We start from the raw sequence: 16,251 nt of genomic DNA on the forward strand, positions 1-16,251 counted from the left end.
TGGTATTAGTATTAATAATATAATATGAGTAGAACATTTTAAAGCATTCTTGGGTACTTATGTCCTCATTCACACAGTTCTCCAAATAAACAGTATTTTTGTCACTCCCTAATGAAGTTCACTGTAAAATTGACACATGAAACAAAAGAAAATTAAAACATTACATATTTAAACACCATCTAACATCTAATAATGAAAGTCTACTATCTTAACACTAATGTACTTTGTGTAATGCGATACGCAATAGGCTAACGGGAATGAGCATAGATGTCATGATAATTCTAAACCTTTATACAAGTGCTACTTTAAAACACAGCTGAGAACATATGTTGAGTTTTTTTCACCTATTGCGGTTGTGTTTGGAATCTATTCCCAGCCGGATTTACTGTAAAGTGTCAAACTGAGGGCACGCTACCTTGTTATTGGGCAGTCACAGGATGTCAACGGGGGTTACATAAAGTTATTCTCGATCTCTGCACAGTTAAGAAAGAGACCATTCACAAGTCCATACAAAGCCTATGTGTATGTGCTTTGCCAATTAACACAGACTATCTATGGAATAATAAACTCAGACTTTTCACTTCCTGATTTTTTTTTTTTTCCTCCTGGACTGGGTGGTGGACAACAATCGGCCTACTTTGTTGGACCACACTGTTGACTCACCAACTTCCAGAAAGCAAGAGTCATCCTTTTGAATAAATGTGACTAATCCCGCAATGCTCTCGTGCATATGAAGCATTTCTACAAAAGGCTTGTTCAATATCCTACATTGGGCTGACATTTTTCACCTTTAATTTATGAAGCACATGAATATGAAATTATCGGTTTTGGTAAATATATGCCAAGCAGTTTTATATATTTATTCAGATTACAGTATATGAATTAATTCAGCAGCATAATCACTACATCTCTACATTCAGAACTAAGCCACAAACAGTGCTACCTTGACTTTTCAATTTGATATCGGAATTTTATTCTTCCAGATATTGGCTTCATATTGTCACCCATATGAGCAAACATAAGCGGGAAATAGCGCCCGTTGGGTTTAACCAACAACTAATTAATATTTTCTTAAATGCTCCTTTGTCAAGTAACGTTCCGCCCTGATCTCTGATGGAGTTGACTCACCGCTTCTCAGCATTCCTTGTCATTACTTCGGAGCTTTGTCTGTCCACACTCAAATTTTCAGACTGGACAGATTATGGACTAACATGATTTAAAATGATGGTCGGCAGCCGTTAGGAGCGGGTGGGTTGAAACGAAGGCACCCACTGCTTCACAAAGAATCCCTTCATTATGCTCTGTGTTCGCTACAATGGAATTGGAGGTGACTTTCGGCTTGTCCCATCGAGGCTTGCCACATTAGAGCAGTTAATTGGCTTACCGTATTTTCACGACCATTCGACGCACCGTATGGTTGGGCGCAGTCTCATTAATGGGTGCTATTTCTGTATTTTACACATAGACAAAACGCACTGTATTATTGGGCGCAATTTTAAAGTGGTAAAACATACGCCAGCTTAAACATACGGCATGCATGCGCGCACGCTAAAAACACGTTAGCTTGTAGCATACGGTAGCATGCCAAGACATACAGATACAAGCTAAAAACACGTTTTTAAAAAGGCAACGGAAAACTGAGTTCCGTTGTATTTTATTTAGCCATCGTACAATGTACTCACGTTTTTCGATCAATCATCACCCAGAAATCCATCAAAGTCCTCATCCTCTGTATCAGAATTGAACAATTGTGCAAGTACCGGTAATCCATCAAAAACGCCGTGTTCCCTCTCGTTGTCAGAGTCACTCTCATTGCCATGTGGCTCCACAGAAATGATGCCGGCTTTGCCAAAAACTCGAACAACAGTGCAAGCAGACACGTTCGTCCAAGCAGACACAATCCATTCGCAAATTGTGGCGTAACTCGCCCGGCGCTGCCTCTCACTCTTTGTAAAGTTGTGTTTGCCATCGATCATTCATTGTTCCCATGCCGTTCGCAACTTTACTTTGAACGCCCGGTTGATGCCGATGTCCAGCGGTTGGAGTTCTTTAGTCAAGCCTCCGGGAATAACGGCAAGCTCAGAGTTCATTTGCTTGACTTGGTTTTTCACCGCTGCTGTGAGATGGGCACGCATGCCAAAAGCATAACCGATGGCTTGAAGTTTGAACTGAGCTTCGTAGGCGTGTCTCTTTGTAGAATTTATTTTCGGGGGTTCTTAGAAACCAAAACCGAAGTTGTTTTGCAACAATGCACATAGCCACACTCTATACAGGTGTTGGTACCTGCTTGTCGCGTCCCTTTAGCGTCCACTTACACGCCCACCCTTCACTCATTGGCGGACTTCTTCGCCGCATGCCTGTCCTCACTCACGTCTGCCTTTTCTCTTTCTCTCTCCATATATGTATATATACACGCCCACACTTCACTGATTGGCCGACTTCTTTGCCGCATGCCTGTCCACAGTCACTTCCGCCTTTTCTCTATATAAACAGCGTGTCGGCTGTCAGTCAGGTTTTGGAACTCAGCGCATAGACAAGACGCTCTGCATCATAAGGCGTCCTGTCCATTTTGGAGACAATTTTAGACTTTTAATGGCGCCTTATAGTCGTGAAAATACGGTACTTTCTTTCAGACACTCGAAGATTTCTTCCATCCATCCATTTTCTAATCTGCTTTTTTTTCTTCCTCACGAGGGTCGCGGGCGTGCTGGAGCCTGTCCCAGATATCTTCGGGCAGTAGGCGGGATACAACCTGAACTGGTTGCCAGCCAATCACAGGGCACACAGAGACAAACAGCCATTCGTACTCACAATCACATCTAGGAACAGTTTAGAACAGTGGTCCCCAACTTTTTTTGTGTCACGGACCGGTTGAGACAAGTACATGCTGTTCGCAGACCGGCAACCATTTTTGTTCACTGCTTTTATATTGCCAGTTTTAAAGCACTGCTATTGACAACCAAGATAATTATAGAGTAATTCAACATCTTATTCACATTCATTCATTTCAAAGTGTTATTCTACTGCACAGCAAATGTAGAATAAAATAAACTAACAGTGAACTATTTAAAAAAAATGGACCAATTAGGAATAATAAATATGCTTTATATATATATTTTCAATATTTTGTATTTTTATATTTTATTCTGTACTGTGTGCAGTTCACTTTTGAAAAAAATGTTTTTGACAATGCAAACACTTGTTTTCTACTTTTTCTACTTCTTCCCTCCAAACTTTGCTGCTGTACATTGCAAATTTCTCCATTGTGAGACAATAAAGTTTTTTTTAATCTTATCTTAATGTAAACATAATCATTTTTAAAGTTACGATCCTACATACGGCGTTAGCATCATTGCGACTTGCAAAAGACAACACTATTGATTGCTGCTTTCATCCCGTGGCTGCCGGCTAGTTATTGTATCTTATACCTTAACTTCCTGTCCTGTATTTTAGTTGAGGCTTGGAGCAAGGATTCGGATTCCCATTGAGGATTCCAAACATTCTTGACAAAGAACATTCCATTTGAGAGCAGGTAGAGAAAGAAAATAATAAAAATAAACCTCCTAAAGCCGCTGTGCCAGTCGCTGCCAGGGCTCAGATTCCGGCCTTTTTGAGTCTTGGGTCATCCAGTTCTGTGTGGTGGTGTTTTCTCTTGACATGTTGGGCTTCAATGGGCTCGTTCCTTTAATTGGACATGTGGTTTGCATTACTGAGGTTAAACATTTCTCACCGGTCTTGGTCTTCTCCTCTGCTACTTGCCTTCACAGGCTCGAGGCCACATGGGGTGGCTCTGTTTCAACTGCTTCATGTTTTTTTTTCCTAGCTATCTGTGGCATTATTTTTTTCTGTAATTCAGATTTTTGAAGGTGGGTTTTATTTACTTTTGAATATGACATTAGTTTTTTATTTTATTGTACTATTTATTCATATTTGTTCATTTGTTTGAATTGTATAACCTTAATATGTTATAAATGTTCATATTCAATTAGTTTAAAATTATGTTTAAGTGTTACAAAACAAGTCATGAAAAATTTATTGAATGTTTAGTGTATATTTTCTTAATACATACTGTAGTTGTTTCGTATTTATTTGTAAAAAATATATTCTTACTTATTGTTCATTATTTTTGTGCTTGTTTTTTAAAATTTTATTTTTCTCTTTTTTTTCCAAAAGATTTTAGGTCTTTTATTTTGTTGTATTTCTTTTTTGTTGTAAAGCGAGTGCCTGATTTGTGTGGCCACTTGTTGCATGGTTGCACTGTCAGGAACAAAAGCTGCCTTCACTGTGCATTCACTCTTTTGTTCTAACAAAAGTGTGTGTGTGTGTGGGGGGGGGGGGGATGACGCTTGGTTTGGGGTGGGGGATCCCCATCTTAAATTACTTAGAACGCTAAACGTTGCAGGGAATATTTTATTGAGGGGGTGGGGTATTGAATGGTTTTGGCCTGGCTTGTATTTGTGACCTAGTTTTCCAATGAATGTGTTACTCCGGTAAGCTCCATTATATAGGGGGCAGGGTCACATTCTTGTTTTTGTGATTCCCCCAAACAAGCATAAGAGAGAAGTCCATTCCAATTGAATAGACACGACAATAAGAGGAGGCCCACCACATCCAAACACGCTAATCCTGCATGTAGCGTCTTTTTTAGGAAATGATAAGCCCGCACTGCCCTTCTCATGACTGTGTCAACAACTTTTCATCAGTCCTTGCCCTAACATCAAAAAGGCTTTCTGGCTAAGATGATGTTATTTTTCCTCCCTGGAAAGGAATGCATGTGGTCTGTTCGGGTTGGAAGGTTTCTCTTTTTTTTTTTTTTTTTTTTTTTTTTTTTCTTGAGGAAAGTCTATATTCGGTGTCATCAGTGTGTAGTCTGATGTCTGAAAACATGCAGCGAAAACCAGATAAAGCACTCACGCTCTCTACCTAAGGTAAAATACAATACAGATTAGGGATTTCCCGATCACGTTTTTTTGGCACTCAAGTCCAAGTCTTTAGTTTTAAGTGTCTGCTGATACCGAGTACCGATTCAATAGCTTGGCAATACATTCAGAAAAAAAGAGAATGCTTCCAATTTTTCTCATATTAAGTTAGAAATATACGTACAGTACATCAATGTTTATATGTTGTTATATATATTTCTATTATTGTGGACCATCCCACCAAAAGACAATTCCATTGTTGCTGCTGAAAAACCTGAATCATTATCAACGCACCTTGCTCTGATGTTGAACTTTTGGAAAAAGTTGATGTGGTCCCTCGCTAACCATTTTTATGTCAGCGCTGTAACGGATCCCGTGGGTGACATTAAAAAAATTGCCCAAGCTCATTCATATCAACGGCCTACTACACACCGGGCCAGCCGGGCTGCTCATTGAGCGTGCACCAAGCATGGCCTCTATTTAAAAAAAAAAAAGAAAAAATATGTAATTCTTGTTAAAATAACTTTCCAATGACGACAATATTACTCTGTTGGTTAGCACAGTGGTGTATTCGTTAGTTCATCTTCTCACAGTCAAGAAATGTGTTTTTGAATCTCCGTTGAATCATATTCTAAATATAATAATAAAAATATTTAATATTCATTTCGTTTTTATTAATTTATTGACTCCTAAGACTTTCATGACCCTCACCACATTTTTTGGGAAGTGCTGAACCTACCAAAATAAAGAGTAGCCTCTTCTGATACTAGACAAAAAAACATGGGTGGGGCTCAACAAAATAATATATTTAGAGTTGATTCGCAGGGAATAGGGACCAGGATGGCCCATGCTTAGTGAAAATCTCCATCTATTTGACAGAAGAAAAATGTTATTTTATGCATTTTATATTTTAAAAAATAAATTGTCCGATTAATTGATCGTCAGTATTTTTTTTTCTGCCAAAAATTGGTATCAGCCTGAAAAAAATCCATATCGGTTGGGCCCTACTTTCTTACTCCTTACCACAAAATATATTCAATTTATACCATACATGTACACACTCTGTTCAAGTGTGAATTGCCTAAGCTTGTCGGACTTGTAACGTGTTGGCATTTTTTGCCCTCATGCCTTTCCCCAAGATTGACAACCCAATCTTTATCTTTTACTCAAAAGCTGTGTTGATCTCAACTCCTAAGTGATGCACGCCGCCAATTACTGGCGTCTGTTTGTAGTGCTTCACAGATTTGAATGATTTTCTCTTTGCACTTTGCAACTAAGTCATCCCATTCAAAAGCCAGATAAGGGTAGCTCTTGATCATGTGGAACCACAGCATTCATATAAATTCCCACTTGTACGCTTGCCAAAAAAAGAAAAGAAAAAAAAAGACAAACGTCATGTCTTGGTTGACGCGTGAATGTCTCTGCTAAAAAGTGTACGTGTGTAATGGTGCTATATATAGACTATAAAGGGTATTTTTTCTTCTTTTCCCATAGACATTCAAGAGTGTTACGAGGTGACCTTGCAGCTGAATGCGCATCAAAGTGCGCGAAAGGAAAAGGAAGAAAGCGAGAAGGAAGCGTGGGAGGTACATTTGCCGCCACTTGTTGCAGTTGGGAGCAAAACGCGCTTCAATGTTTACATCTGCTGCCACATGTAGTACGTGTGCTACCGGCGCCTCTCGCTCACTCCTACGAGATGAGCGAAGTTGGACAGGAAGGTGGAGTCGGACTGGGTCAACAGATGTGAGGTCCATTTGCACGTCGTGATGAAGTCAGCCAGGCCTTTCATTAGGACTCTGTGTATTTTTAGCTTGGTGCACACGCACAAGTGCACTCGCGCACAGAGAAAGAGTCGAATATTTCAAGAGGACGACTGCATTATGGACAGATATTTGGCAGTGTGTGTCTATTGGTATTCACTGTTACATATACAGTGTTTTATATTGGAGAAATCTTGAGGCAGACCTCCAAATAAGAATGCCACAAAAAGCATATTCATGGTTTGATATTCCTCAATATTTTTGCAGTCTATCCTCCGTTATTTGTTGTGAAAGACTCCAATTTGCTCCCTTTGAAGTCGTTGAGGAGCTTCATTTAAACCAAAGTCGTGCTCTGCCATCATTTGTGGTATCTTTGTACGCAGGGAAATATGTTGAAGTCAATCGAGGATTTTTATTTGGACAAATGTGGTGCTTTGGTACCTAAGAAATATGTTAGTCAATTGAGGATTTTCAATTGGACACATATAGTGCTTTGTCGCTATCCCGTGGTAAATGGGTTGAAGTCAATTGCAGAGTTTCACTTGGCCAAAGGTAGTGCTTTGTCAGCAACTCATGGCATCTTGGTACCAAAGAAATATGTTGAAGACAATTTCAGAGCTTTGTTTAGACAAAAGCAGTGTTTTGCCACCACCTTATGTCATTATGGTATAGAACGGGGGTCGGCAACACGCGGCTCCAGAGCCGCATGCGGCTCTTCAGCGACATCTAGTGACTCCCTGGAGCTTTATAAAAAATGTTTGAAAATGGAAAAAGATTTTGATAGTAGGCTAATATAGCTCAAATAGATATAGATACATGTTGCAGCTCCGAAAGGAGAGCTGTGGTGTTGGTTTTTAAAAACGTACACTTTATTTATGCTTTTAACAGTCTCGACAAACACAGACATGTCTGCGTCCGACTCCGTGCCTTCTCTCTTCTCGTTCGACACGAGAGGTGTTCAAAGACAGCCTCAGAAAAACGGAAATTAATGATCACTTCACTGACACTAAGAAAAGCGAAAATAATGCACCAAAAGAAAAAATCAAGCGAGGGAATCACAAAATACATTCTATGGGGGCGTTTGTGAACACACAACAAAGGAATGAATAACAAACAATTCTGAGACAGTCCAGTCTCCTACATACATACAGCATGTGTTTCCTTCGTTGTAAGTTTTATAGAAGGCTTTTATTTTTTTGCGGCTCCAGACATATTTGTTTTTTGTTTTTTTTTGTCCTATATGGCTCTTTCAACATTTTGGGTTGCTAACCCCTGGTACAGAAGAAGTATGTTGAAATCTATTGAGTTTCATTTGGACAAAAGTAGTGCTTTGCCACCATTTGCCACCACCAAGGAACTATGTTGAAATCAATGAAGGAGTTTCATGTCGACATAATTCCTGCTTTACCACCTCTATGTGTCATTTTGCTTCCAATGAACTATGTTGAGATGAATTGAAGACCTTCATTGAGACACCATTGTTCTCTTTCATCTTGTGGCATCTTGATACCAAGAAACAATGTTGAGGTCAACCGAGGAGTTTCATTTGGACAAAGTTGATGCTTTCCTGCCATCTTGTGGCATGTTGGTGCCAAAGAACTGTGATGAAGTGAGTTGAGGAGTTTAATGAAATGGACATTTTTTTGTCATTGCACATGTTCCGAGTACAGAACTATGACATTCATTTCACAGTTTCAACCTGTCCAAGAAACATCATTCATTTAAACAAAAGTAGTGCTTTGCCGTCATCCTGTGGGATCTATAAGCAATTATAAACCTTCTCTTGCCCATGAGTTGAATTTGACAGCCCCTGTGCTGGGTTGTATGAGGCTTAAGTCTCGTGCGGTCCATCTTAGGTCAGTCTAAATCGGGCTTTTATGTTGATCATGTAAAGGTGACTGCGAATGGCGTGTAGACCGAGAGGTCAAACTTCTGGCTGACGTCATTCTTCTGTGCTTCACTGCCTCGCTTGCTCGCCAATCACCTAATGGCAATATGTTGTTTGACTTTTATGTGGTAAGTCGCAGATGGATTATGTTCAGTGTTGTTTGTTTTCCTGCATTACAGTGGGAAGTAGAAAATAAATTACCTGGAATATAGAAGAAAAACATAAACAACTTCAATAAGCTTGAATAGCGCAGTATGTTGTGGCTTTTGGCTTGTTCCAACAAACAACTTCAACTTCATTAAACCGTTTTATTGATCAAGATTCTCTTTTACTACATTTTTCTGTGAATACAGTGCAATTTCTTTCTTGACTAAAAACACAAACTATCCACCGGCTTGATAGACCACAATAACTTCGGTATTTTTTCATCATCTGAGTGGTTGGTCTGAGCAAAACTAACTGTTATCTGTCTAGCTAGCTAGCTATTTGCTATTTGCTCAGACACTATTTGGGAAGTGTCTTGAGAAATGTACTCCACATGTTTGCAAATAATTTTTAATGCTAAGTCTGTAATAACCAAAACATTTGTGTGTTTAAAAAAATAATACCGAATAATTTATTGCTTGTATTTGTTAAAGAAAATACATGGGAAGAGTGCGTGGGAAAAAAAAGATTGCATAAGAAATCACAATCGCAATACTGGGGAAGTAGGGATGGGGGATATAGAATTAATTAGCTTTTAAAATCATTCAGCATAGCAGTATCCAATCAGCAGTTATGTGTGCGGCTCATTTTTTTCCATGTCAGTCATCTGCTTAACATTGGAACTATGTCAACCACACAAACTCAAAGTGCACCTTCATTCTGGCTCACTAAGCTTTTTCCTCCAGTCGCCGTCGTGAGCCGCCCTGTTTGTCGCCTAATTCGCTGCGTACATCCTTCCATGCATCCATGGCTGCCTTCCTCCAAGCTCGGTCTCTGGATCCCATCTGCTGCTTGTGGGGGGCCCGGGAAGCGTGAGGCTAATAAGAAGGGATACAGCAGTGCTGGATGGACGCCGGAGATAGAGAGCAAGTGCGAGATGGTGAGAGAGCGGGCTGCTTCATGGGCACCCAGCGAGGAGCTCATCTGTATTCCGGCCGTGTCGTCACCTGGGCGGAGGATGGGAGGGAAACCAAATGAGTCTGCACATTCCTTGGTGTGCTACAAAGAGAGGGAAATAGCTGCTGCTTTCAAATGCAACGTCAGGCCTTTTCCTGCCTCAATTTGAGGCAGAGGTGCTACGAAGGCTGGAAAGGGAGCTTTGAGCGAGTCAAAAGCAATTATTCTGTTTTATGAATGGCAACAGGTGGACAGCAGGTTCGTTGTAGCTTCTGCCATCTAGTGGAAGAGTATTTCGTTGCTCCGCCTGTCATTATACATCAATGTCATAGATAGATGAACAAGGATACTACAGTAGATTACCTGGGAACTGGGGCCTGGCTGATCGTAATTTTCTCAGACTTTTGCCATTTCCAACACTTGCCAAATCTATTTGAAAAATATGTAATGAATAAAATAATTCAGTTTTTGTCCTCTTACCACTTACAACAATAAGCATCTAAATGACAGGCTGAAAATGTGACTGTTTTCCAATACTTTGCCCTTTTGTATTTCTTAACAACTGGGAGAAAAATCAGCAAAAAGCAACATTTTTTGGGGGGGGGGGTACAAATTGTTGTCATTATCCTATGTTGTATATGTTAATGTATAAAAAAAAGCCCAATGGTTGGACAAGTTTAAAAGAGCTAAAATCAGCAGATTAAATTGAATGGGCAAATTTACAAATGCAGATTTGTGAGTCAGTTCTGTTTCCAATTCACTCAAGCGGTAGTGTATTGGAAGCTTGCTCGTCATCTTAAATTTTGGCTTTCAAAACATAGCAACATTATTGACCAAGTGACTGCTTGTAAGTGGAGAAACGATACATCGGGGCATTCGTACCTCAGGTACGAGTGAACAACCATGATATCTGGTTGTTTTAGTCAGGATTATGCTGGAATGTACTCTCCCTAGCTACATTTAAGTTGCCTTTTAAAAACCAATCTTCAGTTTTGTAAATTCCTGGTTTCTTGTCATGGAAACTCTTGTAACTCAAGGTGATCACATTTTGATAATTAGCTGGTCAACTACTTCCTTCTGCATCAACGCATTGGGGCGATCGGTTTTGAATGAAACCGGCTTACTCAAATGTATGTCGACTGTTCATCTTGAGGTGACATCATGCCACACAGCTCCTGCAAAATGAGGGAGCGGCGGAGTTTAACTATCCTTTTCGGATAATTCAGTTGTTCAAGAGAGTTAACTGATTGGTTCTCAAGCAATGTCCGCATTGTTCTATTCTTCATGTTTCATGACAAAATCTTCAACTTAATTTTCAAATTCATCTAACCCTTCCACATTTCTCAACGGATTTAAAGCATTTCAGTATCAAAATGTAGAATGCAGGATAGAATGCGGGATATCTTTTTTTACTCCTTCAGAAATTCCCAATTAGCCCAGAGTTCATAAATTCCGATTTCGAAATTCCCCTTTTGTAATTTTACCATGTCCTTCCAAAATCCTCAATCGATTCAAACATCCCACCACCAAAAAGGTTCACTTCAGCCAGGACACGAAGGCTTCTTTTTTAGAGAGTTCAACAATTCTTTTTTTGCATTCCTTCCACACATTCCATGATAAAATTCCCCAATGAATGTCAACATTCAATCAATCCCAAATTTGTTTTGACACACTTCTGGCTTGCCTTGCTTTGCATTTCTACAAATGCACACTTTCCGCTTCCAAACTGCCCCGTTAACTTTCACCAGCAAAGCCTCAACCAGGGGCCACTTGGCGTTTTTTTCCTAAACACTGCCCTCTGCTGTACTTGAAGGCACACTGTGGGTTAATTGTTGCAGTAATGAACCCAAGAGATGTCAATGAATTTACTGGATCTATATGGGAACGGTAGATTTTGAAAAATGAAAAATAAATAGTTTTGTGTGTTTACTTTTGCAATAGCACATTTTCTTGAACAAATAGAACTGTAGAAACAATAAAACTGCAATGTAGTGGAGGTGCGTATGATGAAACGCAATATGCAGTTCGTCATATAGCCTTGAAAAGCTTTTCAAAGTGTTTTTTTTTTTTTTTTTTTTTTGCTTTTCAAAGTGTTTTTTATCTTAAACAGCCATGTTATTGTTTTCTCCTTGCTCCACGGAGGGGACCAACAAACAAACAGTTGGATGAATTTATGACAATTTAAGAAAAAAAGTTTGTTTCAAAATTCCAAAGTTCTTTGGACGAAGAACAACATTTCAAGTTAAACTGGAGGAATTACTTAAATCATGAAGCCAACTCTATTTTTCTCAATTTTGGATTACTTGTATATAAGATAAGATAAGATAAGAAACATTTATTAGTCTCGCAATGGAGAAATTCCCAATTCATATAGTTTTGAGACAAGAAATTAACAGTTAAAAATTTCAGGTTGCATTAAATGAATTACTGTATTTACATGAGTCAAAGCTCAAATACAGTATTAAGTGTGACAGGAAAAAAAAATGTATCCAATGTTTTACATTCTAAGCTTCCTAACAGAATCGCATGCTTCTTCATGTTGTGTGACTCCCAGCAAGGAAGCTAGCATGTTTATTTCTCCAAATTCTCCCAAAACAATTTCTTGATTTCTTAGTTAATTACAATAAATCAACATTTATTTGTCTTCTCGGAGAAACCGGTGGAGGCGGATGAGGAAGAGAAGGAAGGCGTTTGCCGCGTCCGAGTGACTTGCAGAGGAAGTAATCACAAGGTGGAGCGAGTGTGCGCCCTGGTGACTCGATCGCACGTTGATGCGCCAAAGGTGAGTTTTTTTTTTGTTTTTGTTTTTTTTAATGATGATGATGATGATGGTACCCCCTCTCGTGGTGCTTGAAGAATGAATTAAATGTTGAAACGAAGATATGCGGCATTTTGACGTAAAAATAGTAAAAAAAAAAGGGGGGAAGTTACAATCCAACTGCGTCACAAACCAATTGTCATATCAAATGAAGTAATTGCTTCCTTGGTAATTGTTATATTAATTAATTAAAATATATATAAAATGAGCATGGATTACTATTTCACTATCAAAATAAACTATTTTACCCGCCCCCCCAACAAAAAAACAAATAGAAATAAAAGAAGCAATTTTACAACAAATTAAAAACTGTTGATGTTAAATAACTCTCGAATTAAGTACTTGGTTAAAGAATTATAGAACCTTATTGTTTTTGTATGTGCTCTGCAACCATTTTAGGGTGTAGCCCGCCTGCTGCCCGAAGTCAGCTAGGATAAGTTCCAGCACGACTCTTTTCAGGATAAGCGGTGTTGAAAATGGATAGATATTATTTTTACTATTAAACGAACAGAAAAAGACAAAAAAATGTCAAATAAACATTCATTCTTTGGGACTCACGTAAATTTTGACAATTTGTTGGCCGGGCTGGTCTCAATTCCCTGCGAATAGGGAGGATCAACGGTACAATAATCAATTTGTTTGAATACATTTATTGGTCCAGCCTCTGATCAGATCTGTGATCGGTTTTCCTTTTTTGTCAACCTGCTGATTGGTGATCAGCTCCAAAATCCTGATTGTGTAAAGCTTACAAAACACATAAATGTATTTAAAAAAAAAAAAAAACACCCAAGTGGGTTCCACCTACATTTCTGTGATTTTTGTTGTCATCTTGCACCAAAAACATGAGGATGGATTTATTTCTTATTTCCCCCCCTTGTTTTGTGGTGTTAAACGGTAACGCCACACGTGTCTCATCGCATATTGTATGCGCTCACATTCCTAGATGGATGCGTTTGATCGCGAGTTGCTGGATTTGTGTGTGTGCGTGTGTGCGTGCATATGTGTTGAGACTCTCTGTATAGCTTGAAAAAGGGAGTGGAGGATGAGCAGGCAGTGAATGGGAGGGAGAAATGGAGTGGGGGGAGATCGAGAGAGAGAGAGAGACTGGGTGCAGTGCAGAGCTGGAACCGACAGCCGGCGTTACCATAGAAACCACATTCCTCCCCCGCCTGCATCCCTACTGACTGCTCTACCTCTCGATCTGGCTCACTCTGCTTCCCTCTTGCTTTCGTTGCTTTTAAAAAAAATAATTGTGTTCTTATTTGTCCGAACCTACATCTTGCTAGTAGCCCTGGATCTCATCAACCATTTGCCCCAGCGGGTGCAGGCCAGCCGCTGCAAGGCGAGCGCGCAGAACAGAGTTTGTTCTCCTGCCTCCTCGTGCACTGATGGGCACATTTTGTTTTCTCTGCGTCTCGTCTATTTTCTTCTCTCTATTTTTACTCCCCCGTCCCGCCCTCTCCTTCTCGCTTCTGTTGAGCAGCATGCTTCACTGATGCCCCCTCTAGTCATCGCCATTCTGCCCACACACAGGGCACCCCCCCACCTCACTTATGGCGACTTTGAACGTGTTTACCGCGGTTCGGGGGGGAGGTGGGCAGGCATGGTTTCTGGTGAATTTCCATGAAAAGTTAAGATGGGGAATTTTGTGGTTTGACCAGCAACCCAATCGAAATGGTGGTGAAAAGTGGATTCGGGGTTGGTTTATTTTATGTTGTGGACTCAACAGAACAGAACTGCACTGGTCTCCGTGGAGGGAATGGCCTCTTTATAGGCCTCGGTGTCAGGGAACACTCTCAAATGAATTTTGGACGCTACTAAAAGATTTTGCCACTACATGTCTGTCATTATAAGATGTAACTGTTGTATTAACTTTCATCACTGCACGGACAAGCCGCTTTGTTGCTTGTGCGAGTCTGCTAATCGATACCAGTATTGATTTACGATGTGATATGATGCTGCAAGTGCAAGTACAGTGTCTCAGTTGACTGACGTATCAGCCATATGGATGTGTTTGTTTTTTTTACTTTTATACACACACACATATATATACATATATCGTATATTGTAGATATATAATTTTTTTTATCTCGAGCTTGGATATCAAAGTTATCAAACAAATGGCTTTTACACAAAGCCATCGATGCATTGTTTAGATCACTGTTTTGTAAGGAGGCTACTAGTATTATAGGACACATGCCTACTAGTTGGGCCTAGAAGTGTTACTCGAGTAACACAGTAGTTTATTAGTATGGTGTGATTGCATGCTAGTGGTACTAGTAATGTTAAAACATGAGTCACTTAAAGAGAATCATTTTTTGAGTGAGCCCCAGTTGCTCTATTAGTTTGCTGAATTGTCTTAATAGTCAGGGCGAAGAGCTAACTAGTAACTGGATAACAAGCATGTGGAATAAATGCTTGAACGGCATTCCATATTTGTGAGTCTTGCATCCTCAAACCCATCCATGTTCCCCACTTTTTTTTTCTTTTCTTTTTTTTTTGCTGCAAGAGAGAGCTGGCCCTTTAAACCTCCCCCACTACCGATCTGCCTTTTAAGGTGTTGCATCGGGTCAGGTGACAAACTAGTGGTCACATGGTTTGCCATAGAAAGGCCTCCAAATGACTCAATGCAAAGGTCTGCATCGGTTGGGGGGCCGCGGGGGGGGGGGGGGCTGGCATTGTAACACGCTCATTACGATACCCGTGCGAGCGCGTGTGTTTTCCAGGGTGTCCAGGTGGGTTTACGTAATAAGGCAAACTGATGCTGTGCGGATCGCACGGCGCTTTGCCCGCTAGGCAACGAGTGGAGAAAAAGAAGGGGAAACGTCTGCGCTGAAGAGCGGGCAGATAATTCCGTCCGCCTTGTGACGTAAATCACACGCCAAAGTCTTTTTCCCGCGGATCAGAGGTCACCGCTTTCATTTTGCCAAGATAAATCACCTAGCGCTTGCCACCCCCCCAATTCGAGCTGTTTAATTGGGCGCAGTGTTCATCAACGTTTGTGTGCACGTAAAAAGAAAAAAGAGAGAGGAAGCGACTGCAGGCTTGCAGATTGCGCACCAAAGCATGTGGGGAGGATGCTCTGCTCATTTCTCAAACCTGCTGTGAGTCACACAGGAGGATTTTCTTCATAAAAGGGTAGTACGTATCATTGTGCGTCTACGTAGGCATTAATCACTCGGAATCATCCTAGCCGTGGAATTCAAGCGGGACAAACACGCCGGGCAGAGTTTCTGTTCTCCTGGCATGTGTATCTTATTGCTGTCATTCATGAAACCAATGGTTATCAACTGGTGGGTCGGGACCCAAAAATGGATCGCAGACAGAGGACAAAAAATTATAGGGTATGATATCGTTAAAAGCAATGGCTGAAGTCATATTTTGACAAAAACATTTTTTTTGCCTCACACATCTCCTCAGGATGATGGCCTCCTCTGCTAAAATTGGCTACATCCTGCGTTAACACTTTCATGCACCCTGTCACCTGATAACATGATAAGCTGTCACTGTAGTAACCGCTGTCACTGAAAGGCTGAAGTATGTCATTCATTTCCACTTCTTAGATGAAACGACTAATATTATTTAAACTAATCAGTATTTGGTTCAAATTTTCAAGATTTCTGACAAAAAATGTAAAAAGTGTCATTGTTTTTAGAGGGTGCCAATATGACATTTCATCAATACAGATGGTGTAAAAATCAAGGTTTTTATAGTTATAGTATAATGAACGAAAGGCATAAAACGGAAAAAGCGTTTTCGTCCGCG

At 40.1% G+C, this 16,251-nt stretch overlaps 1 protein-coding gene across 1 annotated transcript in view; it reads left to right on the plus strand.

The window, feature by feature from the left end:
- Positions 1-16,251, plus strand: part of dlg3 (discs, large homolog 3 (Drosophila)) — a 101,242-nt gene that overhangs the window by 1,908 nt on the left and 83,083 nt on the right. Inside the window, exons 3-4 of the mRNA XM_086101231.1 lie at positions 6,414-6,505; positions 12,322-12,450. Of these exons, the coding sequence (XP_085957357.1) occupies positions 6,414-6,505; positions 12,322-12,450 (221 nt within the window). The remainder of the gene's footprint in view (positions 1-6,413; positions 6,506-12,321; positions 12,451-16,251) is intronic.

Source organism: Hippocampus guttulatus, chromosome 2 (genome assembly GCF_054856545.1).
Source record: "Hippocampus guttulatus isolate MCC_2025c chromosome 2, RoL_Hgut_1.0, whole genome shotgun sequence".
NCBI classification, from domain to species: Eukaryota; Metazoa; Chordata; class Actinopteri; order Syngnathiformes; family Syngnathidae; genus Hippocampus; species Hippocampus guttulatus.